This window comes from Pogoniulus pusillus, chromosome 32, assembly GCF_015220805.1.
Source record: "Pogoniulus pusillus isolate bPogPus1 chromosome 32, bPogPus1.pri, whole genome shotgun sequence".
In the NCBI taxonomy this organism is placed as follows: Eukaryota; Metazoa; Chordata; class Aves; order Piciformes; family Lybiidae; genus Pogoniulus; species Pogoniulus pusillus.
Window position 1 is genome coordinate 15681258 of NC_087295.1, and position 27140 is coordinate 15708397.

General features: G+C 47.6%; 1 protein-coding gene across 1 annotated transcript; it reads right to left on the minus strand.

Moving 5' to 3' along the window:
• Nucleotides 1-1505: 1505 nt before the first annotated feature.
• CMTM6 (CKLF like MARVEL transmembrane domain containing 6) lies at nt 1506-21232 on the minus strand. The gene is made up of 4 exons (XM_064169810.1): nt 20981-21232; nt 9074-9250; nt 8145-8243; nt 1506-3569 (listed from the first exon to the last, which is right to left on the minus strand). The coding sequence occupies exons 1-4, from the start codon at nt 21122-21124 to the stop codon at nt 3420-3422; spliced, it is 570 nt and encodes a 189-aa protein (XP_064025880.1). The 5' UTR covers nt 21125-21232; the 3' UTR covers nt 1506-3419.
• Nucleotides 21233-27140: the final 5908 nt, after the last annotated feature.

The window sequence follows — 27140 nt, forward strand, 5'->3', positions numbered from 1 at the left end:
AGAGGTTGTGGAGTCTCCTTCTCTGGAGCCTTTCAAGGCCTGTCTGGATGTGTTCCTGTGTGACCTGAGCTGGATTGTGTGGTCCTGCTCTGGCAGGATGGTTGAACTGGATGATCTCTTTGGGTCCCTTCCAACCCCTAATATCCTGTGAGCCTGTGAACTAATCAGTTTCCCCAACACTCCCATTTGTCATTTTCATTGAGAGCAAAGCTTCCACCCACCCCTATCAGTCAGAGATGAGTCTGATCCTCAAATCTCTATGTGGGTCAGTCCACTGGTGGGAGGATGAGTATAAACTTGGAACAGCTAAAACGAAAATGAGAAACATGCCAAGCCCCCCTGTTTAAAAGCCCCAAGCATGTATGCAGGAGGAGAATCCATCAAAGGCTGGCAGAGAGCTAAGCCAGACACACGCCGGACAGTTTCCCTGTGCAGCATCAGCAGCAGGTATCACAGATAGGGAGGCCAAGGCAGAGGGATGACTTTACAGCTCTGCTTCAGCAGCAGTACCTTCAGTTCAGGAACAGAGAGCAGTAACAAAGCACTTAGGTGGGGAAAAGTCTCTAGAAAAAGCAACCAAAACTCCAGATCTCTCTTCGTGTGTTTTCAGGCTGAAAAAAATGACTAGAAAAGCTACCTCAAGATAAAAGCCTACAGAGAGTGGCAGCAAGGACAGGGAACCTGAGACCAATACAAAGAAATTGTTTGTGCAAGCAGAGGTCAGGTTAGGAAAGCTAAAGCACAGCTGGAATTTAATCTGGCTAGGGACATGAAGGGGAACAAGAACTTCTTCAGGTATGTTACTGAGAAAAGGAGGACAAGGGAGAATGTGGGACCCTTCTAGAAGGGAAATGGAGAGCTGGTGACAAAGGATGTGGATAAGGCTGAGGTGCTCAATGACTTCTTTGCCTCTGTCTTCAATGGCAAGGGCTCCAACCACAATGTCCAAGTCCCAGAGGGCAAAAGTAAGGACTGGGAGAAGGAAGATCTGCCCACTGCAACTGAAGATCATGTTCGTGAGCACCTAAGGAATCTGAACGTGCACAGATCCATGGGGCCTGATGAGATCCACCCACAAGTCCTGAGGGAATTGCTGGATGAAGTTGCTAAACCACTGTCCATCATATTTGAAAGGTCCTGGCAGTCAGGAAGGCTGGGTAGGGACTATTTACAAGGTCTTGTAATGACAGGGCTAGGGGTAATGGGTTTAAACTGGAAGAGGGGAGATACAAACTAGATGTTAGGAAAGGGGTCTGTACAGTGAGGGTGGGAGACACTGGCACAGGTTGCCCAGAGAGGCTGTGGCTGCTCCCTCCCTGGAGCTGTTCAAGGCCAAGTTGGACGAGGCCTTGAGTGACCTGTTCTAGTGGGAGGTGTCCCTGCCTATGGCAGGGGGTTGGGACTGAATGATCCTTGAGGTCCCTTCCAACCTAAACCATTCTATGATTCTATGAAAAGCCCAATTATGGTTCTGCAATGCTTAATAAATATCAGCAGCACATTGGTTTCATATCAAAATGTCTTTAGTCTCTGAATCTCGATCTCTAAAAGATGTAAATATAACAGGGGAGTAACCATTTCAGTGGAATCCTAGGCAATAAACACCAACAGAAGTCATAGCTATGAACACAGTCCCTAAAGTAAGACACTGCAAATCACAGCAGAGAAGTGTCACGTTCCGTATCACCAGTAATGCTGCCTCTAAACAGAGCATCTCTACTGAATTTGCAGAGACAGCTACAGCAAGCTCTGCACACAGAGGCTGAGATTAGGTTTTAGAAGAAGTGGTCACTAACAAATACAAGAGAAAAACAAAACAAAAGGCCAGTCCAAAGAGCATCTCTTCCTCACAAAGCAGGAAACTCTATGAAGGAAAAGTATGTCTTTTATGCATCACTCTGAAACCAAGCTACAGCTTAAACCTGGTATCTCACAGGACTTGTCAAGATTTTACATTCTCAAAGCAAACTGTAGTGTCAGGCTTAAGTCTCAGAGCTTAGAGCAAGAGCATGACATTCATCAGAGAGTGGCAGCACTAGGAAAGAACTTTGACCTATTATAGCCCTTTGTCTTACAACAGCTTCCTCGTCTTTATCCAAGTGCCACTCGCTCAGCCAGCTTCTGGAAGGCCACAACAGGTAACATAAATCTGTCATGCTAGGGTACTGCTGAGATGGAGTTAATGCTTGGAAGACACAGCAAAAGTCATGAGCTCTCAAAGAAGGTTTTTGCATAGTTAGCTTTTTCTCATTTGCTTTGGTATTTTGGAACACCTCTTTGCTTATAGCCATTTGCTCTGCTTTCCAAGCCTCCCTCTTAAGTGAGGTCTAGCAGTCCTGCTTCTACCTCAGACACCTGAAAAATGCCCCTGCACTGTGCCATTTCTTTTACAGACATCAACACCTGATCTGATACGTCTGTTAGTGGTACTCATTGAATCAGGAGTGTTTCCTGCAGTCCTAGGGGCTACCACTTCAAGACAAACCACAGGTTCAAGTCCATATTTACTTGTTTGCCAGCTGAGCTAGTCAGCAGCAAGAAGTCTCACATTTACAAAGAAAGAAAATGGTGAGGCCCATAACCATTCTGGCATTAAGTGTGCATAAACAAGCTGCATATGGTATTAACCTGGCAAGTATTAGTCACCAGGACACCAAAGTGCTGCAAAGTTTTTCCCATTGGTGTTCAGATTGCTGCTTTTGGGGTTGCTTCATGAAAACATTCTCCATCTTCTTCCTCTCACAGCTGGCTTTTTGCATTTCTTCCTGCTACTTTGATAGGTTTCAAAACAATCTGAAAGAAGATTTTGGCATACAAATCCAAACTTTGACAACTGTAGAGTACAAAACTTTCTCTTGAATATACCCTTTGCAGCACCCTCCCCATAAAACACCTGCACTCTCTGTTCCATTGAACTGATCTCCACAGGCAGAACTGAGATATATCAACAGTAAAACCCCTACCCTTTTCTAAGCATAAGCATTTCTGTAAAGCCCCAAGTAGGTATTCCTTTTATATTCACAGTTTAAGCAGTAAGTAAAAGAATTCATTCCACTGTACTAACTTACAACTGGTATCAGAAATATTTGGTCCACTTAGACAGAAAATACCTTTAGGTTATAGCTCAGAATCCATGCATTGCATATTAACCTTTATTAGTCACCTCTGTCAAAACAAATTCAGCACACTCTTGTCCTTAAAGTTGCTCTACTCCACCACAAGTATTTTTTAGTGTACGTTACCTGGACAGGTGGCAGGAGCAGTAACTGAGCAGGACCTTACAACAAGATGCCATTAATCATTTGTGATAAGCAGTGTATACAAACTTGATCAGAATGAAGAGAAAGAAGACGCTGCCTAGAGTGCACTCAAAGTTCATTTCAGTTTTCCCCGTTAGAAAAAGAAGAAAATGGAAAAAGTTAGCTTTGTGTGTTCAGTGGCTGATTTTCTGTGGCATTCTGAGTGCTGCCTGGAGTTGCAGAGCATCCTTCGACGTTTGGTTTCTGGCTGTGGAAATGCTCTATACCAGTTTCAGCTAAAAACGCAGCGCTTGCAAGAAATCCAAATGCCTGTGAAAGTGAGAAGAATGCATGATTTTACAGTGAACAGACAGCAACAGCATCCTAGCATTTGGAGAGAACTGCTGCACTGTTTACATATGTTACTAACACTTCTGTGTGTTGTGGAGGGCCTATAGGCCCAAAAATAGCCCTGCCTGGGCATGTTTTTCTGCCCAAACCAGAAGTAAACACATTAAATGGATAAAAGGGGCACAACAGGCCTGGTGCCACAAAGTCTGGCCTGCCTAGGGTCCAGGTTGTATAAGGTGTTTGTGAACAGGTTGTGTAAGCCCCCACATGCCCAGCTCGTGCCTGCCTAGTGCTAGGCCCATGTGATCCCCATATTTGGGGGGGTCCAGGCACTGTGGCTTTTGCCTATTATGGTAAGGTTTGGCTGACTGCCAACCTGATTGGTCATTCTAGTGGCCCTTAATCTTGGCCCACATTGAACAAATAGGGGTACACAGGTAAACAATGTGCTCAGACTCCCCTGCACAGCCGGACTCTCCCGATTGCTCAGCCTCCCACACTGCTTGTCTGTCTGCATACTCACTTGCAGAGCTCACTTAAGCCTGCCTATGTATGTGGAGCCCTTAGTCTCCCAGCCAGCTGTGCACACCTGCACACCACTGTGGCGAGTTATCAGGACCAGATCCTGTATTGCCTGCCTTTACCTGCGGAGCACAGACTCCTGAGCAGCCATGCACACCTTGCACGCCTGCTGCCTTGTCATTGCCTGGTAAGCGCCACTGATTAACCAGGAGCAGACTCCGCTTGTCTGCGTGTGATCGGCCTGCTAGCCACGCTGAGACAGCACAACATCCCACCTCCTGCACCTGAGGTCCTGCCAAGAATCCCTGGACAGAGCATACAGAAGAAGCCAGCAGCACAAGGTCAGAGACAGTCATTTCCCCAGAAGCCGGGAAGAATCTCCTTTTCCCTCAAGCCGGGAGGATTCCAACCTCAAAGTCCACAGGCAAAGCTCCCCTGAAGTTTGGACACTTGCACAGGCTGTGACGTAGCCCCAAAGGGTGATTATTGATTAATAAAGAGTTGTAAGTGAATGCTTTAATGCCTCTGTAATATCTATTGTCTCTGCCACAGAGCAGAAAGAGTTTTCAGCCCACTCTGTTGGGCAAATAGTACACAGACCCCAAACAGTATTTGCTGCAGGGAAAACTCCTCTCTCTGTTTATAGTTTGAATGTTTGCTAGTTATTAATAAGTTATAGCATGGTATTAATCCTAGAAGGTTTCCATGACCGTGTAGAATCCTTTTAATATTAATATACAGTGTTTGGGGGTGGTGAGTTCAGAATATTGAGTTTGATAAATATCTATTTTTATAGAATATTATCTCCCCCCAATTAATTTCTCCCCTCTGCCACAATCGGCGTAGGCGGCAGAATACCGCTCCGTGACACTGTGTTAAGATTAGAGGCCTCCTTCAATCAGTAGTTCCTTTTAAATTAGAAACAGAACAGAAATCATTATTCTAGCTTGTCTGCAGAGGTTTGTATGGTTCTTTTTCTCTTACTCGAGTGGGAATCTCCTACTATGTGCTAAACAGTCCTTAATAGCAGAAGGATAATAATGTCACTGAAAAAAATTAGTAATTAAAGCATGGATTGGTGGCATAGCAGAGTACTCATTCAGGAGATGGCTGCCAATTATAGCCAGTAAGTAAATAAGAATACTACATGGAAGGTGAAGTAAGGCAAGACCTGCAGAGGCTAAGCAAGTCCTTACTGGGGCAGTAAGTAGGGACTAGTACAGATTATGTGAAGTTAATAATCTGTATTCATTTTGATCTCCAGGTGAAGATTGTTCATAACTATGAAAACAGTTTATTAACATGATTAAATCTCTCCAGAAAACTTACTCACAAGGTTCAAAATGCAGGGGTTGGAAGTTTACACACACAGGGAACAGGCAAAACTAGAGCATTTATTTCTTAAAGTGGCAAACATTACACTGGAAGAGAAGATTCTCATGGTTCACTCTACTGCTTAGCCACTAGACACAGGATGCTCCTTTCTGCTTATGGCAGAAGGCAATGAGTGAGTTACAAGAGGCTTTAAGTATTTACTCACAAGATACTATCAGACAGTACCCAAAGCTCATGGAGGGGCTGCTGTTGGTAGTCTCAAAGCCATTAGAGGCTTTGGAGTTTCCCAGGCTCTTTTCTCAGAAGCTGGGAGTCTGTAGCACAGTCTCTGACCTGGTTCCTCCTGACTCAGCAGAAGCCTTGCAGAGGGGCAGGCAGGGTGCGATGCCAGGTGCAGTCTTGGCTCAATGTCACACTGGCTGTGCAGGCAGATTGCATTTAGAGCCTGTTCCTGGTAAGCTCAAGGCAGTGGAGTTCCCAGGCAGCTCAGGATGCAGTGAGGCAGCAGCAGCAGCACTGTGCTACCTGCTCATCCCTTTTTATCAATACAGCCTGAGACTAATGGGCCTTTGGACATAGATTAGCCAATCAGAATGGCACTTTGCCAAGCTTGACCACATTAGGTGAAGTCAGGGCTTTTGTTTTCCTTTCCTGCAGTTGCTTTCCCCAGCACAGAAGGAGGGGGAGCAGGGGAACTTGTCTGGACAAGCCAGAGTCCTTAGACTCAGTGACCCCAGGTTCTTTGTCCTCTTTCCCGCAATTACTTCTCCCACAGCAGAAGGAGGGAGAGCAGAATACCAGGTCTGAAAGACTTTACACTCAAACCACTAGGCAGAAGACACATAAAAGTTATCTGGACTAGCTCAGGCTACCTGTGGAATTATTTTGCTTCCTTCTTTTTTTTCACCCATTTGAAATCAAATGAAAATTTGATCTTCAAAACTCACATGTTCACAATCCCAAGGTTATTCAAAAGAAGTGCCAAAAAAATGAGTCATTTTGGCATCCACAGCATCCCAAAGCCTCTTCAGTGCCTTGCCCTGAGACTCTTCAGTTTTTCCCAGGTGCATGCCCTGTTGCTTTTCCATTTCTGGCACTGAGGATAGCACTGCTCTTACTGCCACCTTTGCAAGTCTGCACTCTCCACATCTGCTTTATGATGCCTGGCAAAAGATGTGTTTTCCTCCTGACTTTGTGAGGGCTGGCATTATTGTCACGGAGGGCCCATAGGCCCAAAATAGGCTTATACCTGTTTACCTATCAAAAGGGACACAATAGACCTGGCACCACAAAGCCTGGCCTGCCCAGGGCCCAGGATGTGTAATGCTGTTGTGTAAGCCCACGCGCCCAGCTTATGGCCCGCCGGGTGCAAGGCTGTGCTCTGCCCATGTTTGGGGGAGCCAGGCCTGTGGACCCTGCCTACTATGGTATGGTTTGGATAACTGCCACCTTGATTGGCTATTCCGTGTCCAAAGGGCAATTAATCTTGGCCCATACTGATAAAAGGAGATACGCAGGCGAGCAATCTGCTTTTGCCTCACTGCTTTTGCTTCCCTGCTTGCTGCTGTTTGCCTGCATTGCCTTTCTCTACGGAGCTCAGCCTCCTGTGCAGCTGTGCACCCTACTGCATGCCTGCTGCCTCAGCACTGCCTGGGAAACTCCACTGCCACAAGGTACCGGGAGCAGACCCTGGATGCCTGCACGTGATCGGCCTGTGTGGCCAGCATGACACCGTGCTCAGACTGCACCACATCTGCCTCTGCACCTGAAGGTCCTGCTTAGCATCCCTGGACACATACACAGATTGCCCAGAAGAAGCCAGGAGGACAAGGTCAGAGACTGTCTGTATTTTCCACTGAAGCTGGGAGATCCCAACCACAGTGTCCAACAAGACAGAGTCCCCTGAGATCATCTGGGCACTGTCTGGACTGTGGCCAGCCCCCGAGAGGGTAATAATAACAATCTGTGAGTAAATGCTTTAATGCCTCTTTGTAATTCTCTACTGCCTTCTGCCACAGAGCAGAAAGAGCTTTAGCCCATTTAGTGGGCAAGCAGCACATTGACCCCAGACAGCATACTGACTGCAGGGATTTTCTCTCTCTCTGGTTATTGTTTGAATGTTTGCTAGATAATAATAGTTCTGTTTGGTGTTATTCCTAGAATGTCTTCCATAACCCTGTTAAAGAACAAATGGTAATATTAAAATTCAGTGGCTGGAGGTGATGAGAGTGCAGAGTATTAAAGTCAATAAATGAGATATTTTTATAGAATATCATCTGCACCAATTAATTTCTCCCTCCACAACAACTATGAAGGGACAACTGAGGAGCAAAAGGTAGGCAGTTTGGGATAGGGTATCAGAGAACTGAGGAAACTGCGAGGGGTGGCAACATCACAACAGGGACAGATGAGAGGGAATAGTACAGAGCCAAGGCAGTGAAGTCTGAGGAATTGAGAAGCAAGCCACAAATGCTGTGGAGCTCTAAGTGCCTACAGACCTCTCCAGCTTTCCTGAGGAAAGCTTGCTCTTACAGTAAAATTGTGGAAGGTCTGAAATAGCAAATTCCTCCTCAACACTGCAAGGAGTGGAGTTCTGTTGCCTTCTCAGTTTCTTCCCTGCAGACTGTGTGAAGTTTAGAGGGCAAAGAAATTAACACTAGTTAAATGCAAAGTAAAGCATGCAATTTTAAGACTTACACATGCAGCTTTTTCCACAGCAGACCCAGAGCTGGTCACAGCAAACCCTATTGATGCTGACAGAAAACAGACACCTATGACTGGCATGGACCACAAATTCTGCAAATAAAAATGACAATCATTACAGAAGTGTAGATAAACTGCCTGAAAAAGGACAATCCTAACAGCAGCCAAGTCAGTCTGCCAGGCAATCTGCATTGACACTTCCATGCTAATGGAAGCTTCAGAAAAATGCATTTTACAACTACATTCCAAACAATATTCAGCATTATCAGCTATTTAAAGGAGTTTGCACTGCACACTCCCCTGGTTTTGTCTTCTTTGAGCATTCAATTCATTTCATCTTATTTCTTTTTTTCCCCATTCAAATTCAAGCTTAGGTCCCATTTAGGGCATCAGAAAGCTGTAAGTAAATGTGCTCACTCAAATCTCTTACTACACTCCCTTATCTTCAGGAAAAAAATATTTCCTGTTTGCCCTGAAGACAAATAGGATGGGACACTCATAAACCAGGGCAATACTTTTACTGACTTTTCAGAGCAACTTTGGGCCACTCATGGATCTTCTGGAACACAAAAGCATTAACAAGTAGGATTACCAAAATATTTCCTACACCCAGTAGGTAAATAGATAGGGTAAACAGGCAAGTTACAAGCATTATGCTGGCATTAAACTGAGTCCTGTACACGTACATATATGTGCAGTTTACACAGTAGCATGAAAGACTCACACAGGTCCTAAAATCCTGTAAGTAACCACATGGAAAGTTTGGAGGAGCCAATGTAAAAGGGATTCTCAAAGCTGACTCGTTTTTAAACTATAAGCTACCTTATCTACCCTTTAAATAGAGAAGAAAAAGAGATCCATTCTGCATAGCCATTAACTCTTTAAGCACTTACAATAAATTGTATTTTAGAAGTATTCCTTACCACTCTCCGTACTTTATCTTCCTCAAGCGTTCCATAGACATCAGTGCAATACACACAGAGGACCAGCAGGCTCAGAAGAAAGGCACTGCAGCTCACAAATTCAAAGAAGTAAAGTCCACCACACTGGATGCAATACTCCACAGTCTCTTCACAAATAACAGCCAGGAGAGATAGAATCTGCAAACAATATGCTTGAGTTGGATCCAGTCTGTACTACCTTTGGCACACAGACCTCTCCAACAAGAATATCACCAAAGGCAGCTGAAAGTCTGTTTGGTTTTGTTGTTGTTTTTTTTTTTTTTTTCAGCCAGGTTGGAAGAGAGCTCCAAGCTCATCCAGCCCAACCTAGCACCCAGCCCTGGCCAAGCAACCAGACCATGGCACTAAGTGCCCCAGCCAGGCTTGGCTTCAACACCTCCAGGCACTGTGACTCCACCACCTCCCTGGGCAGCCCATTCCAATGCCAATCACTCTCTCTGCCAACAACTTCCTCCTAATATCCATCCTAGACCTCCCCTGGCACAGCTTGAGGCTGTGTCCCTGTGATGGTTTGGGTGTTCCCTGCCCCCCCCCACTTTGGAAATCACCCAGACTAGACTCAGCAGCTCTGGAAACTGAATGAAGCTTTACATTTACATCTTAGCAGAATATACAAGCAGAAAGTTACAGTATATACAGTTATATACAGATATATATATACAAGTTAAAAGGTGATACAGAAACACAACAGCCCTCCTAGAAAAATGAGTCCCCAGGAGGGGGTCCCATACACCCTTTCACCTTCTCCCACTCCTCTCTACCTTACCCCAGATGCTGCCTTGTGCCCAAGGAAGAATGGAGGTCAGCCAGGGGGGTTAGGAAGCAGGTGGATTAATGAGGTTAGAGAGAGAAAAATGCAGCCCACAACCCCGACAGAGAGCAACTCCCTTACCTATGTTTAGATTCTTGCTCTTATACCTCACAGCAAGCCTATGAGTGAAGTAGACATCACCACTGTTTCTCTTTCACAGCCTGTAATCTAGTTCTTCTCACCAAAACATTCTAGCTAGCTTCAAACTAGCACAGTCCCCTTGTTGAGTTGATGGTTGCCTGGCACAAGAGACCAACTCCACCTGGCTACAGCCTCCCTGCAGGGAGCTATAGACAGCAACGAGGTCACTCCTGAGCCTCCTCTTCTCCAGGCTGCACACCCCCAGCCCCCTCAGCCTCTCCTCACAGGGCTGTGCTCCAGGCCCCTCCCCAGCCTTGCTGCCCTTCTCTCAACACCTTCCAGTACCTCAGCATCTCTCTGGGATTGAGGAGCCCAGAACTGGACACAGCACTCAAGATGTGGCCTGATTAGTGCTGAGCACAGAGGCAGAAGAACCTCCCTTGTCCTGCTGCCCACACTGCTCCTGAGCCAGCCCAGGATGCCATTGGCTCTGCTGCCCACCTGGGCACTGCTGCCTCCTCTTCAGCTACTCTCTACCAGCACCCCCAGGGCCCTCTCTGCCTGGCTGCTCTCAGCCACTCTGGCCCCAGCCTGTAGCACTGCTTGGGGTTGTTGTGGCCAAAGTGTAGAACCCTGCACTTGGCCTTGTTCAGTCTCATCCCATTGGCCTCTGCCCACCCATGCAGCCTGTCCAGGTCCCTCTACAGGGCTCTCCTAGCCTCCAACAGCTCCACAGCTGCTCCTAGCTTGGTGTCATCTGCAAACATAGTGATGCTGGACTCAATCCCCTGGTCCAGATCATCAATAAAGATACTGAACAGGACTGTGCCCAGCACTGATCCCTGAGGGACAGCATTAGTGACAGCTGCCATCTGGATGTGGCACCATTCACCATCACTCTCTGGGCCCAGCCCTCCAGACAGTTCTTGAGCCATATCAGAACACAAATACAGCACAATTTTGCCCTGTTCTTGCAGAGAGAATTAATTATTCAATGACAAGCAACACTTGCTGTTAAAGTTGGTCCATATATTACACTCAGGTACGATAGGGACACACTGCCACACAGAAGCTCCTTGATTAGACAGTCAAGATTTGGGGGACTGTGCAATTGCCATTTAGAAGTAAACAAGGCAGGCAGCATGGAAAGCACACATCCCACTCAAAATTATCAAAAATGCTACTGCCTGCTATTTACAACTGCACTTAAATTTAAATGCATTTGGGTTCAGGGCAGAAGGGAAATGGCACAGCACTGACTCAGTCAGCTGCTTCCCTGCAAGCTTCAAACTGATGTTAGGTCCCTTGATAAAACCTCAGAAGTGGTGCATGTAGTTAATAACTCCCATGATTGTTACCCACTAACACAGAAGCTCTGCTGGACCTGCAGGAACCAAAACTCTATGTGCAAGCTATGTTGAATCATAGAATCATAGAATCAACCAGGTTGGAAGACACCTCCAAGATCATCCAGTCCAACCTAGCACCCTGCCCTATCCAATCAACTAGACCATGGCACTAAGTGCCTCATCCAGTCTTTTCTTGAAGACCCCCAGGGACGGTGCCTCCACCAACAATGTTTAATCTCTGCAAACGCTTATGCTCTCCTTCCTGCCACAGTAGCTTCTGAGGAGAGTTCATGAGGTCATTTCTGTATGGTCACCATATACGTGCTGCTGTGTTTGCCCACAGTCAATAAATGGGGGTGCACAGGTAAAGAATCATGCTCTCTGACTCACCCGCATGGCACAGACCCTGCAAGGCTCAGACACAGGCTCTGACCCCACTTGCAGCGCTCAGCCGCTCAGATTCCCATGCTTGGATGCCATTGCATAGCTCCGATGCTCAGAGGCTCAGACCTCATGCTTTGATTCAATCACAGCTCACCTGCTTGCGTACCTTAGATGCAGAGCTCATTTAAGCCTGCACACACATAATATATATACAAGGAGCCTATAGCCTCCTAAGCCAGCTGTGCACATCTGCAAGCTGTATAGATCCTGCATTGATTTACCTATGGAGCTCAGACTCCTAGCACACACACGCGGCCTGAACCTGTGAAGAACTGTGCCAGAGACAGTATGGATATTCTCCTGCTCCTGAAATCCTGCCAAGCTGATATCCCTGGACACAGCATCCAGAAGAAGACAGCAGCATCAAAGGCAGAGATCGTCCCTTGCCAGGAGAACAAAGGTTAGAGAAAACCCAATATTTCCCCAGAAACTGGGAAGATTTATCATCTCCCCTCAAGCCGGGAAGATTCCAGCCTCAAAGAGTCCACAGGCACATCCCTGGAGTCTGGACACTAGGCACAGGCTGTGACACAGCCCTGGAGGGTGATTGATAACTAGTAACACTTGTGAGTAAAAGCTTTAATACCTCTGTAATGTAAGTTGCCTCTGTCATAGAGCAGAAGGAGTTTCAGCCCACCCTGCTGGGCAAATAGCACAAAGCTCCCAAGCAGCATTAAGCTGCAGGGAAAACTCCTCTCTCTGTTTATAGTTTGAATGTTTGCTAGTTAAATAACAAATCCCTGTACATATTTTATCCTACATTGTTTTCATAACAGTGTATGAACACTGAATGTTAATACACAGTGGTTGGGGGTGGCGAGAGTTCAAAATATTGAATTTAACAACTTTTTTTTTATATAAAATTTATATCATCCCAAATTAATTTCTCTCTTCTGCCAAATAGGCGTAGGTACAGAAATCCCCCTCCGTGACAGTGTGTGAGCAGTGAGTGTCTTACCTATACTTTGACTGGTTGTGTTTCTCAGCAGAAAACTGAGCGATATAGATTACTGTTTTCTTCTTTCTTCTCACAGCTAAGGATTTCATTTCTCTCAGTAAAAATTAGCCTCAAACCAGCACACCATCCCACAAAGTTGACATAGATCCTTCTAGTAAGGAGTTTGCCAAATTAGGAGAAAGCCATTAGTAGAAACCAGACACCACCATAAAACTGAGACTGCTAATGACAATGATCACATTTTTATTAAGACTGTGTGGGCAATAATGAAGTTGACAGTTCTTATCACAGTATCCCAGTATCACCAAGGTTGGAAGAGACCTCACAGATCATCAAGTCCAACCCTTTACCACAGAGCTCAAGGCCAGACCATGGCACCAAGTGCCACGTCCAGTCCTGCCTTGAACAGCTCCAGGGATGGCGACTCCACCACCTCCCCGGGCAGCCCATTCCAGTGTCCAATGACTCTCTCAGGGAAGAACTTTCTCCTCACCTCCAGCCTAAATCTCCCCTGGCACAGCCTGAGGCTGTGTCCTCTCATTCTGGTGCTGGCCACCTGAGAGAAGAGAGCAACCTCCTCCTGGCCACAACCTCCCCTCAGGTAGTTGTAGACAGCAATAAGGTCTCCCCTGAGCCTCCTCTTCTCCAGGCTAACCAACCCCAGCTCCCTCAGCCTCTCCTCGTAGGGCTGTGCTCAAGGCCTCTCCCCAGCCTCGTCGCCCTTCTCTGGACACGCTCAAGCATCTCAGTGTCCCTCCTAAACTGGGGGGCCCAGAACTGAACACAGCACTCAAGGTGTGGTCTAACCAGTGCAGAGTACAGGGGCAGAATGACCTCCCTGCTCCTGCTGGCCACACCATTCCTGATGCAGGCCAGGATGCCATTGGCTCTCCTGGCCACCTGGGCACACTGCTGGCTCATGTTCAGGTGGGTATCAATCAGCACCCCCAGATCCCTCTCTGTTTGGCTGCTCTCAGCCACTCCGACCCAGCCTGTATCTCTGCATGGGGTTGTTGTGGCCAAAGTGCAGCACTCTGCACTGGGAGCTATTGAACATAAAATTCTAAAATTAACATTTGTTCTTGGAAAATAAACCACCAGTCTTTTGTTTCAGTGTTCTGACAATAAAACTAAGAATGATTTGACACCTGGGAAGTCTAAATTGCTAAGACCTCAGAAGGGCACTTCAAAGTATCATGTTTTAAAAACACTGAAATCATATAAAGTAAACCAGATCTCAGGAAGTAAAAGAACCTGAGCTGGGAAAGTGCAATATTACTACCAGATCTCCACACACTTCCCTTCTCTCTCACAGCAGCTGGCAAGGCAAACTTCTCAGCAGCCCCCTTACCTGAAACAGTGACTATAGTGGCTGTCTGAGGAATGTTCTGAATCCTGAATTTCCAATTTTTAAGTATTTGGTTTGCATTTCAAATGATTTGCTTGCATATGTGTCCCATGACTTCAATTTCACATTTTTCACAAGGAGGGAGCTGGGGTTGTGCAGCCTGCAAAAGGGGAGACTCAGGGCAGAGCTCATTGCTGTCTACAACTACCTGAAGGGAGGCTGTAGCCAGGTGGGGTTGGGCTCTTCTGCCAGGCAACCAGCAACAGAACAAGGCAACACAGTCTCAGATTGTGCCAGGGCAGGTCTAGGCTGTATGTTAGGAGGAATTTGTTGGCAGAGAGAGTGATTGGCACTGGAATGGGCTGCCCAGGGAGGTGGTGGAGTCGCTGTCCCTGGGGGTGTTTAAAAGGAGGCTGGATGAGACACTTAGTGCCATGGTCTGGTTGATTGGGTAGGGCTGGGTGCTAGGTTGGGCTGGATGAGCTTGGAGGTCTCTTCCAACCTCGTTGGTTCTATGATTCTGTGATTTTCATGTATGGTTCTAGCTCTTTTTTATCAGCACTGAAGACTGAATGCTATCACTTTCACCTGGGCCGAAAGAAAAGAGAAATGAACCTACCCCCAAAGACCCCACAGTATTATCTAAATAACTGAAAATCCCTTCCTCACTGAGAGTACAAACAAGGAGGGAAAAAACTACACAAAGAATACCTAGAAAGGTTTCTGTGTGTAGTGGGTTAAGGAACTTCCCCCCCACCCCAAGTGAAATTTACCAGAGCAGCTCCGAGGGCTCGGAATGAGCTAAAGCTCTATTCACAGCAAAGTTACATTTTCAAGCACATACACAGAATATATTCACATGTAGTTACAATTCTATACAATTTACAAATAATACAGGAATCCAAACTTTACTCCTGGATAAAGAAGCCCAGCACGGACTCAATGCCATCCTCTCTCTCCCAGAGAGAAAACAACCAGCAAGGCTTAGCTGTTATGTTAGCTGAGCTTAGCAGAAGAGATCAGAGTGCAGCGAAGGTGAAGGGAGCAAGCACCCAACAGCACAGAGGGAACTGCCTACACCTTGGCTTTTTATCCATTTCAGCAACCCATGAATGACAGAGACTTTATCATTATTTTCTTTTTAAAACCAATGATGAAATTTCTCTTAGTAGAATATTCCAATGAGGCTTAAACCAGCACACTGCGTTAAAGGAATGAGATTTACCAAGTGAAGTCTTCTCCAAATCACAGAATCATGGAATGGTTTAGGTTGGAAGGGACCTCAAGGATTATCCAGTTCCATCCCCTGCCACAGGTAGGGACACCTCCCACTAGAACAGGTCACTCAAGGCCTCATCCAACCTGGCCTTGAACACCTCCAGGCAGGGAGCAGCCACAGCCACCCTGGGCAACCTCTGCCAGTGTCTCACCACCCTCACTGCAAACAACCCTTTCCTAACATCCACTCTGAATCTCCTCTCTGCCAGTTCAAACCCATTCCCCCTTGTCCTGACATTATGAAGCCTTTTCAGTAGTCCTGCCCCAGCCTTCCTGTGGCCCCCTTCAAATACTGGAAGGCCACTGTACTCTTCTTCCTGCAGTAGATCCCCAACTCTCTCAGCCTGTCCTCACAGCAGAGCTGCTGCAGACCTCTCAGCATCTTGGTGGCCTCCTCTGCACTGGCTCCAACACTTCCATGTCCTTCTTGTGCTGAGGGCTCCAGAACTGCCCCCAGGACTGCAGGTGGGGTCTGAGGAGAGCAGAGCCAAGGGGCAGAATCCCCTCCCTTGCCCTGCTGCCCACACTGCTCTTGCTGCAGCCAGCACAGGGTTGTGTCTGGGCTGCACTCACACTGCAGGCTCCTGTGGAGCTTTTCATCAGCCCAGACCCCCAGGTCCTCTTCCTCAGGGATGCTCTCAGCCATTCCCCACCCAGCCTGGAGCTGTGCTTAGGACTGCACAGGACCTTACACTTGGCCTTGTTGAATGCCATGAGGTTGGCCTAGGCACACCTCTGCAGCCTGTCCAGCTCCCTCTGGATGGCATCCCAGTATTTGTTTTTTTTAATTAATAAGTTGAATAACAAAACAAGAGTGCATCATTTTAAAAAGTTTGGGTTTAAGAACTTCAATTAACAAAGTGTTTCAAAAGCATACTTATAAGCTGACAGAAAGCTCTGCTTGGGCTTCTTAAACTTACTTCTTGATACCACTATGAGAAACAAACAGGATTGCTCTGCTGTCCTACTACAAAAATAGTTTTAAATAGCAGTAAAGAGCAGTTCCTAAGTTCAGTTTATAAAGTTACAGCTATGTAAAATCACAGGATTGTTTTCCTGGCATTGGCCAGGAGATTTTTGTCTCTATTCATCTGCATTTTAGTAACATTCTGCTGTCAGACACAGTACAAATACATGAGCTGTTTCAAACAAGCCAGGAGATTACATATTTGATTTGGTTCCCCAGGAACTGTTCAACTGGTGATCCAACTTTGCCTGTCAGTGTTAGTCCTGAGATGACTGCAGACTTCTACAGGCTTACACAAAACAGCCAAAGCTTTGCTTCTAAATCTGCCTTCTCCATACCAATGCCGCAGAAAACTCCTAACAGCCAATGCCCAAAAGATCGCTGCTGCTTCAGTCTGAGCCCTCAGCAGCGAGTGAAGATGGGCAGCTCAGGAGTTCCTCACTTCAAGAGCTAAGCCTTCCAGGCAGTTTCTTTTACAGAATCACAGAAACATTCAGGTTGGAAAAGCCTCTCAGGATCACCAAGTCCAACCAAAAACCCTACTCCACAAGGTTCACCCTAATCCATACCTGCAAGCACCACTCCCAGACGATTCTAAATGCACTCAGGGTTGGTGACTCAACCACCTCCCTGGGCAGCTCATTCCAGTGCCTGACCACTCTTGCTGGGATTTTTTTTCCTAATATGCAGTCTAAATCTACTCAGTTGCAGCCTGAAGCTATTCCCTCATGTTCCATCACTAATTACCTCTGAGAAGAGACCACTAACAACCTCTCCACAACATCCTTTCAGGTAGCTGTAGACAGCAGTGAGGTCTGCCCTCAGCCTCCTCTTCTTCAAACTAACCATCCCCAGCTCCCTCAGTCACTCCTCATCAGATTTATTCTCCAGACCCTTCCTCAGCTTCGTTGCCCTCCTCTGCACTTGCTCCAGCACCTCCACATCTCTCTTGTACTGTAGTGCCCAAAACTGAACACAATACTCAGGGTGTGGCCTCACCATAGTTGAGTCCAAGGGGACAATCACCTTCCTGCTCCTGCTGGCCACAGCATTTCTAATTCCAGCCAGGATGCCATTGGCCTTCTTGGCCACCTGGGCACTCTGCTGGCTCACATTCAGCTCCTCTCTGCCAGGACAGCTCTCCAGCCACAGTGCCCCAGGCCTGTAGCGTTGCTTGGGGTTGTTGTGACCCCAGTGCAGGACCTGGCATTTGGCCTTGTTGAAGCTGATGCCACTGACTTTGGCCCATCCATCCAATCTATCCAATGTGGGCCAGCCAATGCTTTATTCAGCAGAGCTGTGTTCATCCAAGCCATGAGCTGCCAGTTTGTCCAAGAGAATTCTGTGGGGAACAGTGTCAAAGGCTTCTGGCAAGTCTAGGGAGACAATACCCCCAGCCTGTCCCTCATCCAATAGCCAGGTCATCTTGTCACAGAAGATCAGGGTCATCAGGCAGGACCTGCCATTCATAGACCCATGGGCCTGATCCCCTGGTTGTTCCCTGTATGGCATGCAGTAGCCCTCAAGATTCCCTGCATGACCCTCCATGACCTTCCCCAGTACTGAGGTCAGACTGTGAAGGTCTGCAGTTTCCCAGATCCTCCTTTCAGACAGGTGTCACATTTGCTACCCTCCAATCCATTGGTACCTCCCCAGTTAGCCAGGTAAATAACGGAGAGTGGCTTAGTGAGCACATCTGCCAACTGCTTCAGCACGCTTGGGCATAGACCATCTGGCCCCATAGACTTGTGTGGGTCTAAGTGGTGCAGCAGATTTCTGCCTCCCTTATTGTGATTACCTCATTCTAATACCCTCCCTGCCTCCTAGTTCATGAGGTTGGTGTCCAGTGAACTGCTGGATCCAGTGCTAAAGACTGAGGCAAAGTTAAGCACTGAGCATCTCAGCCTTCTCCTCATCCTTAGTCACTATGTTTCCCTCTGCATCCAATCACAGATGGAGATTTTTCCCAGTCCTCCTTCTGCTGTTAATGAATGTATAGAAACATTTCTTATTATCCTTAATGGCTGTAGCTAGTTTGAGCTCTAGCTGTGCTTTGGCTCTCCTAATCTTCTCCCTGCATAGCTTCACGACAGCTTTATAGTCCTCATGAGAGGCCTGTCCCCTCTCCAAAGGCCACAGACTCTCCTTTTTTCTTGAGGTCCAGCAGAGTTCCCTATTCAGCCACTGAAGGACAGGTGCCAGCCATGACTGTTATTTCTTTAGGATTAGATCAAGCAGCTATCTATCCTGTTTAGGATAATCATAATTTTCCACCTTCCCACCTAGAAAGCTTTTCAAAGAAGGCCCCTGTTCAGGTAAACAGCTTCAAACTCTGGTATACTACTGAATAGGCAAATGTCATTGTTAATTTCAGTCAGTGAACCTACTTACAGAAATGATCTGTTTGTCTGAGAGCACCAGTCAGCAGATCTTACTTGATTACTCTCCAGTACAGAAGTAAAAGTTTATGTCTTAATATATTTATAGTATTCTTGGGTGTATTTTTTTTTAAACACTCCTCGAAAACATTATCTCAATTCAAGAGAGATGTTGAGGTGCTGGAAGGTGTCCAGAGAAGGGCAACAAAGCTGGTGAAGGGCCTGGAACTCAAACCCTATGAGGAGAGGCTGAGGGGGCTGGGGGTGTTTAGCCTGCAGAAGAGGAGGCTCAGGGCAGAGCTCATTGCTGTCTGCAACTACCTGAAGGGAGGCTGTAGCCAGGTGGGGGTTGGCCTCTTCTCCCAGGCAACCAGCAACAGAACAAGGGGACACAGTCTCAAGTTGTGCCAGGGCAGGTCTAGGCTGGATGTTAGGAGGAAGTTCTTCACAGAGAGAGTGATTGGCATTGGAATGGGCTGCCCAGGGAAGTGGTGGAGGCACCGTCCCTGGAGGTGTTAAAGAAAAGCCTGGATGAGGCACTTGGTGCCATGGTCTAGTTGACTGGATAGGGCAGGGTGCTAGGTTGGACTGGATGATCTTGGAGGTGTCTTCCAACCTGGTTGATTCTATAATTCTATGATTCTATGATTTTTGGCAATGTTATCATTACAGCACTCGACAATCTTGCACTTTGGGTTGAGGGTTTTGATTGTGTGCCAGGACAAAGTTTAAAATCCAAACATCTCCCTCTTTGCAAGGGTGAAGTAATGACAGAGGGTTGGAAATCACCTACAATTCCTGTCAGCATGATACACCTCACTAAAAAAACCACTTTGTGGGTTGGAGAATGTACTGTGACACACAGCTGCCCCTTCCCACTGTTAGTTTCACTACCTCCCTGCCAGTACTTAGAATGATGCTCCTCCTGTCCTTATCGGCAGCGGGACAGGCACGTTTCGGAAGAGTCCACCACCAGCCGCAGAACAAGCACGAGTCTGAACCATGTGCCCAACTGCTGAACGCTTCCAGGAGAGCACTGCATGTTGTAGCAAGGCAAGCAGCATAAATGCCTTCTGCTCCCTGGTGAGCACAGCATGAAGTGGTACACTGCAATGCCTCATACCAGCCACCGCCAACACTGCACATCTCTGGTGCAATTTTCTACCCCGAAGCACGGGAGCAAAGAGCATCCCTATTCTACCAAAGATAGTGCAGCCTGATAAATGAGCTGCTGGGGCGGCAGCAGACAGATGCCCAGGTCTGATGACCCAGCGAGTCCTTCCCAGTTCTACCGCCCTACCCTGAGGTTCAACCAAAGCCTTCCACTTCCTATTTTCATCCAATGTGACCCTGAGAAAAAAAATACTACGCTTCGCATGAAGTTTCCCCTCTGATTTTAATCGATGACAGCAGCCTGCTGAACCACACCAGCTGCAGCACCAAACCCTGGTCACACAGGTCAAGCAACCATCAGATGTCAGCAGCTGCTGGTGCAGCTAGAATATGAGAAAGGAACAAGCCTGTTACTTCCCCACCACAAAATAATCCCAACGGTAGAGACGAGGGTACTGCAAGGCAATGCCTTCCTTCCAGCCGAGCAGCAAGTCCGCACGGCGCTAGAGCCCCGGCGCAAGGGCAGGCTCTGCCCCGCTGCGCCCGCACTCAGGCTTCCCGCCCGAGCGGGCCCCCTCCCGACGGACAGAAGGGACTCGCCCGAACCCGCACCCAGCCACCTCCCCAGCCCTTCCCCTTGCCACTGAGTTTAACCGGCCGAGTTCGCCCCGGTGCCGGCGATGCTCGGCACAGGCGCGTCTGTACCCCACAGCCGGGCAGAACACCTGCGGAGCTCACCGGCGATGCGGGCGGGCGGGCGGAGGCCCGGGCGGGGGCCCCGGCGGTGCTGCGGGAGCTGCTCACCCCTGCCCCGCCGCCTCCGCCAGGCCTGCCTCAGGCTCATGCCCCTGGCCGCCTCGGTGCGGGGTGAGGCCTCTCCTCTCTCCCTCGCCTCCCTCTATTCTCCCTTTCCCTTCCCCTCTCCTCTCCCTCTCTTCCCCAGGCAGCCACGCTGCTGGGGGTGGTCGCTCGGCGCCAGGCCGCTGCCTGTGGAGGCGGGCAGGCTCGGCTGTCAGTCTGTCCGGGCAGGCAGTCCATCGGTCGGCCAGCAACTTTGGTGCCGGTGGGCGGACATGTTCCGCCCTGCCCGCCCTTCCTGCCGGCCGGAGGAGACAGCGGCAGCGGACGGGGCAGGACTCACCGCTTGGAGCGCTTTGGTGGGCAGCCGCCATCCCCACAGGTGCCGCAGAGTGCAGCCGAAGGGGCGGCGGGGCGGCTTGGTCTGCGGCTCCGTGGTCTGGTTGTAGACGGCGTGGCTTTCCATGGCGGCGGCGGCTGTCAGCATGCGGAAAGCGAAAGCAAAAGGGCGGCGGCAGCTGCGGCGGGGAAGGGGAAGGCAGCGGCACGGCGCCGGCCCGCCTAGGCCCCGCGGGGCCAAAGGCCCTGCCTGCGGCGGGCGAGGGGCGGCGGGCGGGGGAGGGCCGCGGCGCCTGTGCCCGGCGGCAGGCTCGCAGGGGTCGCCTCGGCCTGTATCTGTGCCCAGTCCTGTGAGCGGGTGCTTTATTGGGAAGAATTTACGAGATTATTTACTTTTGTCACAGGAGATTACGATAAAAGGTGGCGGCTTGGGTGTACCCCGCTCCTGCCAAACCACCCAGCCCAGACTAGCCGAGCTGAAAGTTAAGGAATGGAGCTTTGTATTCACAGCTCTGCACAGTATGCAAGCAGATATTCACAATATTTACAGCTATAGAAGAAATAGACAAGCTAAAAGTAGCACAAAAACACAGCAGCCCTGCCAGAACCCAGAGTGCCCAGGGGGGCTCCCAACCACCCTGCCACCTTCTTTCCACTCCTCTGCCTTGTCCCAGAGTTTGCCTTAGTGCAAGGTGAGCTGTGAGGATCAGCAAGGAGGGTTAGAGAGCAGAAGGATTAGTTACACAGAAGCAGCCCAAGGAGAAAGCACAGCTGTGACAGAGACCCACCCTCCCTGGCTCCCCTGCTGTGTCTTACCTGTGTTCTGTGTTCTTGTTTTTATCCATCTCAGCAAGCCTATGAGTGCAGCAGACAGCAGCACTGTGTCCTTTTCACAGCCTAGCATCTAATTTCTCTCACTAAAATACTCCAGTTAGCCTCAACTGGCACAATTTTTTGAGCTACAGCTGTGCCTGCTTTCCGTTCCCTGTTGTCGATGACAGAACAGGAGTCTGGGTCCCAGAGTCCCCACGAATACACTTCCACACCTTTGCTCAGATCCACTCTTAAAAGAAACTGCAGCTTTGGGTGCCTAGGGAGGACTGTGCTCATTGTAGGGTGTTGCATTCATGTTTATATTATTAATGGACTATTATGGGCCTTCATAGGCTGTTCATAGAACTAGCTTCATAGGCTGTTCATAGAGCTATTATGGAACTTCGTAGTCCAGTTCAGACATATTTCACTTCAACTCAGTCACATATCATCTTCTGATATCAAAGATGACAATGTGCTTGCTTAGGCTTGGCTTTGTGTGTGCTTAGGCAGCAGAGCAGCCAGTTCAGACACTGCCTCGCTCAGAACCATGCAGGGAGGTGATGTGGGTGCTACACTGACCCATGAGCTAGGTGCTCTTTTTTAACTGCCACCTGCCACAGTGGACTGGACAGGTAGAGTAGTATGGGCCAGATGAAAGCAGTCCACGCTGAATGGGTGCCAGCAGGATGCACGCATGACTTTTCCTGGTAAGACAAGTCAAGGCTATACTATAAACATTATTCAGCTGCAGGAATTGAGAGCCAAAGGAGTAGGGCAAGTCCCATAATTCCCAAGGCATGGGGGTTTCTGCTGGAGTTAGTAAGATGTCATAGAAACATAGAATCAACCAGGTTGGAAGAGACCTCTAAGTTCATCCAGTCCAACCTATCCCCCAGCCCTAGCCAGTCAACCAGACCATGGCACTAAGTGCCCCATCCAGTCTTTTCTTGAAGACCTCCAGGGACGGTGGCTCCACCACCTCCCTGGGCAGCCCATTCCAATGCCAATCACTCTCTCTGGCAGGAACTTCCTCCTAACATCCAGCCTATACTTTTCCCGGCACAACTTGAGACTCTCCCCTTGTTCTATTGCTGGTTGCCTGGGAGAAGAGGCCACCACCCACCTGGCTACAATATCCCTTCAGGTAGTTGTAGACAGCAATATCACCATGGTTGTGCTCTAGCTTTTGCCTGGGGTTGGGATGAGCCAAGTAGCTGCTGGACTGAGCAGGTAGGGGCAGTCCATAACATTTACTGTTGCCACTTACAAGTCCCCAGTGCCTTCCTTACTTCACCCTAGTGGTACATTATTCTAAGATTACATAACAAGAGGCTGGCATCTCTTCTGAAGGAAGTTCCCTTTTTGTTTTCTTTTGCATAGCATCTCAAAACTGTCTGAGTAACTCCAAAGCCAACACCTGTGACTGCTATGCTGCAATCTGAGGGAGACAAGACTTAATGGAGATAGAATAAATGTCAGTTCTTCTAAGGTGTGTGATAAAATCCAAGGCAGTTTTGTAGTTGTTCACCTTTTGAACCTTTACTAGTGTCTTAATGCAGCATTGCTGGATGATGCACACATATGTTGGTATTGCAGACAACTGTTTGGAGGAGAAACTGCTTTTCAAGGAGTCACAGAAACACAAGACAAGCTTATAAAAGATTAAATATAAGGGAAGCTTTTTTTCTGGTTACTGCTGTCCTTTAGAGTTGTTTCTTGTTCAGACCTTCTCCAGGAGATACATATCAGTGATGCACGAGTTATAAAGGCTACTTTGCCATTTAAGCCCTCTCTCATTTAGGCCTATTTATTTATTTATTTGGAAGTGCAGGAGAAGCCAAACAGCAACAAAGGTACATGAACTGTCAGATCATGTGGCAGAAAAGGAATGGAGAATGGACAGTAGCATAGGGGCTAACAGCTTGAAAATATTGCAGGCATTACTTGGAAGCACAGGAATGCTGCTGCTCTCACAAGCTGCAAGTCTTCCTCACCCTTTTCATCATCATTGTCTTTCAAGTACAGTACCTCTCCTGTGAAGAGAGAATGCAAATCAAAACCACAGTTAGGACAAACAAGAAGTCTGTTTAATGCAAATAACTGTAATTAGCTGGCTGTGATGTAATAGAAGTCCTATTCCAGATGCATATCTATTAATTTCCTTCTGTGTACGTGCTACATCTGCCATTTCTCCAAAATCAGAGGACCTTCTGCACCCCCCCAGCCTCTGCTTGAGTGGCAGGACCAGAGCTAAAGGCAAGATAGGATGGCAGACAATCCTGGAGTTACATCCTGAGCTACGGTAACATCTCCAGTCAGCCAGGCTGGGAGTGGAGGGTTGGTGGAAGCAGATTAGTGATGAGTGACCTACTTTTCCCCCTCATTACATCTTCTCCAAAGACACCCACCACAGTGACCAGAAAGCAGCACCAATTCAGTTGAGAAAGCCACCTCATTAGGGGAGGTTACAGTGTACACAGTTCAGCTGTAGGACAATTACCAGTCCTTGCCACTGATGTTGAAACCATTTACAAAAGTGTGAGTGGAGCTCCTTGAAGCAGTTGAGTAAATGGCAGCCCCTGGAATAAGGTGGATACAGGCCAGGGCTGTATCAAGGTTGTGATAAAGTGCTGCCTTGGTGGCTTTTTGTGGCTAGCTTTGTGCTGTGGTGCAGTAGGACGCTAAGGCCTGAGCGCCCCGCATTCACAAGGGGCAGCAGGACTCTGCTGACCTCACAGATGAATATTCTCCATCTTCAGAAATGCAGCTGTGGAGCTTTTTGCCTTCTCAGAGGGTGAGGGAAAAGTAGAGGAATGTGAACCCAATTTAAAAGGCCAACCCATGGAAGGAGTACATCTCAGTTTCCTTTGAAGGGGTGGTGAGGTTTGTTGCTACTGGACAGTTTGGGGAGCTCCACTGCAAACAGCTTGTTGGAGGCTGCTTTTGGTTCTGGTGTTCACACCTGAGTGTTGCTTTTGTTTGTTTTTCTAGCCCCATGTCATTATGTGAGATAAATGCACAGGATCACTGTCTTGGTTCTGGTTTAAATTTCCCAGAGACTCAAAATATACAGCTAACAGAACCAATGCAATTATAGGATGCCTTCCCCTCTCCCCCTCTTTTGGAAAGAAAGGAATTAGATGTAGAGAGGAAAAGGTAAAATACACCCAAATAAATAGCCACACTTAGTTTTGTCTTTTAACTTCCAAATCTAACAACAAATGGAAGGTATGCAAGGTAGGGGGCTTACAAAGAGGTATAGGGAAGGGAAAAAGCAAGATTTTATATATATATATATACACAACCAGATTGATGGCAGTTGATGGAGGCAGAATCAGGATTTGGTTTTGTCCACTATGTGGAAGGATGGCCACCTGGTAAAACGAAGAGCAGCAGCAACAAGGTGGTAGTTAACAGGCAGGGAGGCAAAAGAGAGCAAGAAACAGGCAGTTCCTCTGGTTTTAGGGGGCTAGACAGGTAGTGGGAGTGGGCTAACCACTACACCTGGGGCCAGGTTCAGACCCGCCCCTAGGGAGGAGTCAGGAGGACCTGGGGGCAATTTCAAGACCACCCCCCAGGAGTGGTTAAGCCTTTACAATGACTTGCTAGCAAATGGAATACCCAAGTACTGCAACAAAGAGCTGAGGCACTGGAAGGAGCTGCCCAGGGAGGTGGTGGAGTCACCCACCCTGGATGTGTTTAAGGATGTGTTGCTCAGGGCCAGTGTTTAAGGTGAATCTTGTAGAGTAGGGTTCTAGTTTGGACTTGGTGATCCTGAGGGGCTTTGCCAGCCTGGGTGTTTCTGTGGTTCTGTGAAGACTTGAATGTGTTTACTGAAGCTTCTTCAGCTTGTAAGGCTCTAGTTTTGGGCTCATTAGTGCAGCTGAACTTCACAAACCCAAATGACCATATGCTAAAATGTGTGATTTTTAAACAGCTGAAGATTAATAATTAACATTTTTAACAGCTACTTCTGAATATCTCTTAGGGCTTATGAGAAAGAATTGCCTTCAACTCTCCCCCTTTCCCAAACGCAGGTTAGGCCAGCTCTCATCAGTGGTTTTGTGCCTGTATCTGTATGGCATAAAGCCATGAGGTATTCGATAGGCAGTGGTTCTGAGCTGAAGGTATCCTGCTGCAAATTGAGTTTGCTCCCCAAGAAGAGACTGCAACCCAGCAGGCTGCTACTTGCATTTTAGATGCAGCATTAGAAACATAAGGTTAGTGTAGTATGGGAGCTACTCCATATAACTTTAAAGTCACATGCACATTTCAGAGACTGTCATTTTCAACTGAAAAGCATAAATTGGCTGGAAATAAAGTGGCCATTTACTAAAAAAACCCCAAGCTTAAAATCTGCAGACCAGTTTTATTACAACCAGCACAGTCAAAGAATTGACCTAGGAACATGACTGAGAGGAGGGAAAAGAGACTTGTACAAATCCCCCTAAAACAGTTTAGTTGGAAGCTGACCTTGTCTACACAGAACTAGACTCAAAGTCTAAAGAAATCTGTTTATTTCATATTATTTTTGCAGTATTCATATTATGAGTTATCATCCCCTGTAGTTCTTGTGTTACCTCTTTGCATTCTGCATCTTGTGTCCTAGGCTGAAACTTTGTTCTAAATGACACTGAAGTGCTAAAGGCACACAAGAGTGATAAGAAGCAAAGCTGAAATTATTCATGCCCTTAATATTTTTTGCACCGGGAACATCACCAACCTGACCCATCTATGGCATGAAAGTACAATAAAGGCTTATTCAGAAGTATTGTTGCTTTATTATTACCTTAATTTACCCCATTTATTGTTTTTTTTTTAAGCTTTGGTGCCTGACTTCACAGTGAAGGAAGTGGAACAGGGAGAAGGATTTACTGGCACTACATTTTGTGAAAAGGGCCTCCTGCCACAGGGACTCATTTTGCAGTTCTGGTATATGTCAACTTAATTGCTTACTCACCTAAAACCAGTAATCAGGGAACTGCAACTCGAGAGGACGAACTGTCTTGATCTCATCAGAGGGCGAAAGAAAGCAAGCCAAAGCCATCAGATTACACAGATATGCATCTTCAAATGTTTTCCTTTTGTGGCAAAGGTATCATTAAGGCATATTTTCCCCAACAGCACAAGCAGGCTGCAGACAGACAGGGAGAGCAGCTTTAAGAGAATGTGAACTTTCAGGAGGGAAGCAGGCTAGCTTTACTCTTAATAGAAAGAAAAGGCATGATAGGGAGACAGCCTTTTTCTGGTAAATAATAGTAATGCCCCACAAAACCAAAGAGCTGTCAGGCTTTAGGGAAGAAATACATTTTGAAGCTTTAAATATGCAGAAGTGACATTTTGCCAGC

What these genes read in the sequence shown, in the direction of transcription:
- CMTM6 (XM_064169810.1), bottom strand. Translation starts at nt 21,124, where the DNA reads ATGCTGACAGCCGCCGCCGCCATGGAAAGCCACGCCGTCTACAACCAG. An exon ending in AAGATAAAGTACGGAGAGTG is followed by an intron (nt 8,244 to 9,073) that starts GTAAGGAATACT and finishes TTTTATTTGCAG; the next exon opens with AATTTGTGGTCCATGCCAGT. An exon ending in CTGTGGAAAAAGCTGCATGT is followed by an intron (nt 3,570 to 8,144) that starts GTAAGTCTTAAA and finishes TCACTTTCACAG; the next exon opens with GCATTTGGATTTCTTGCAAG.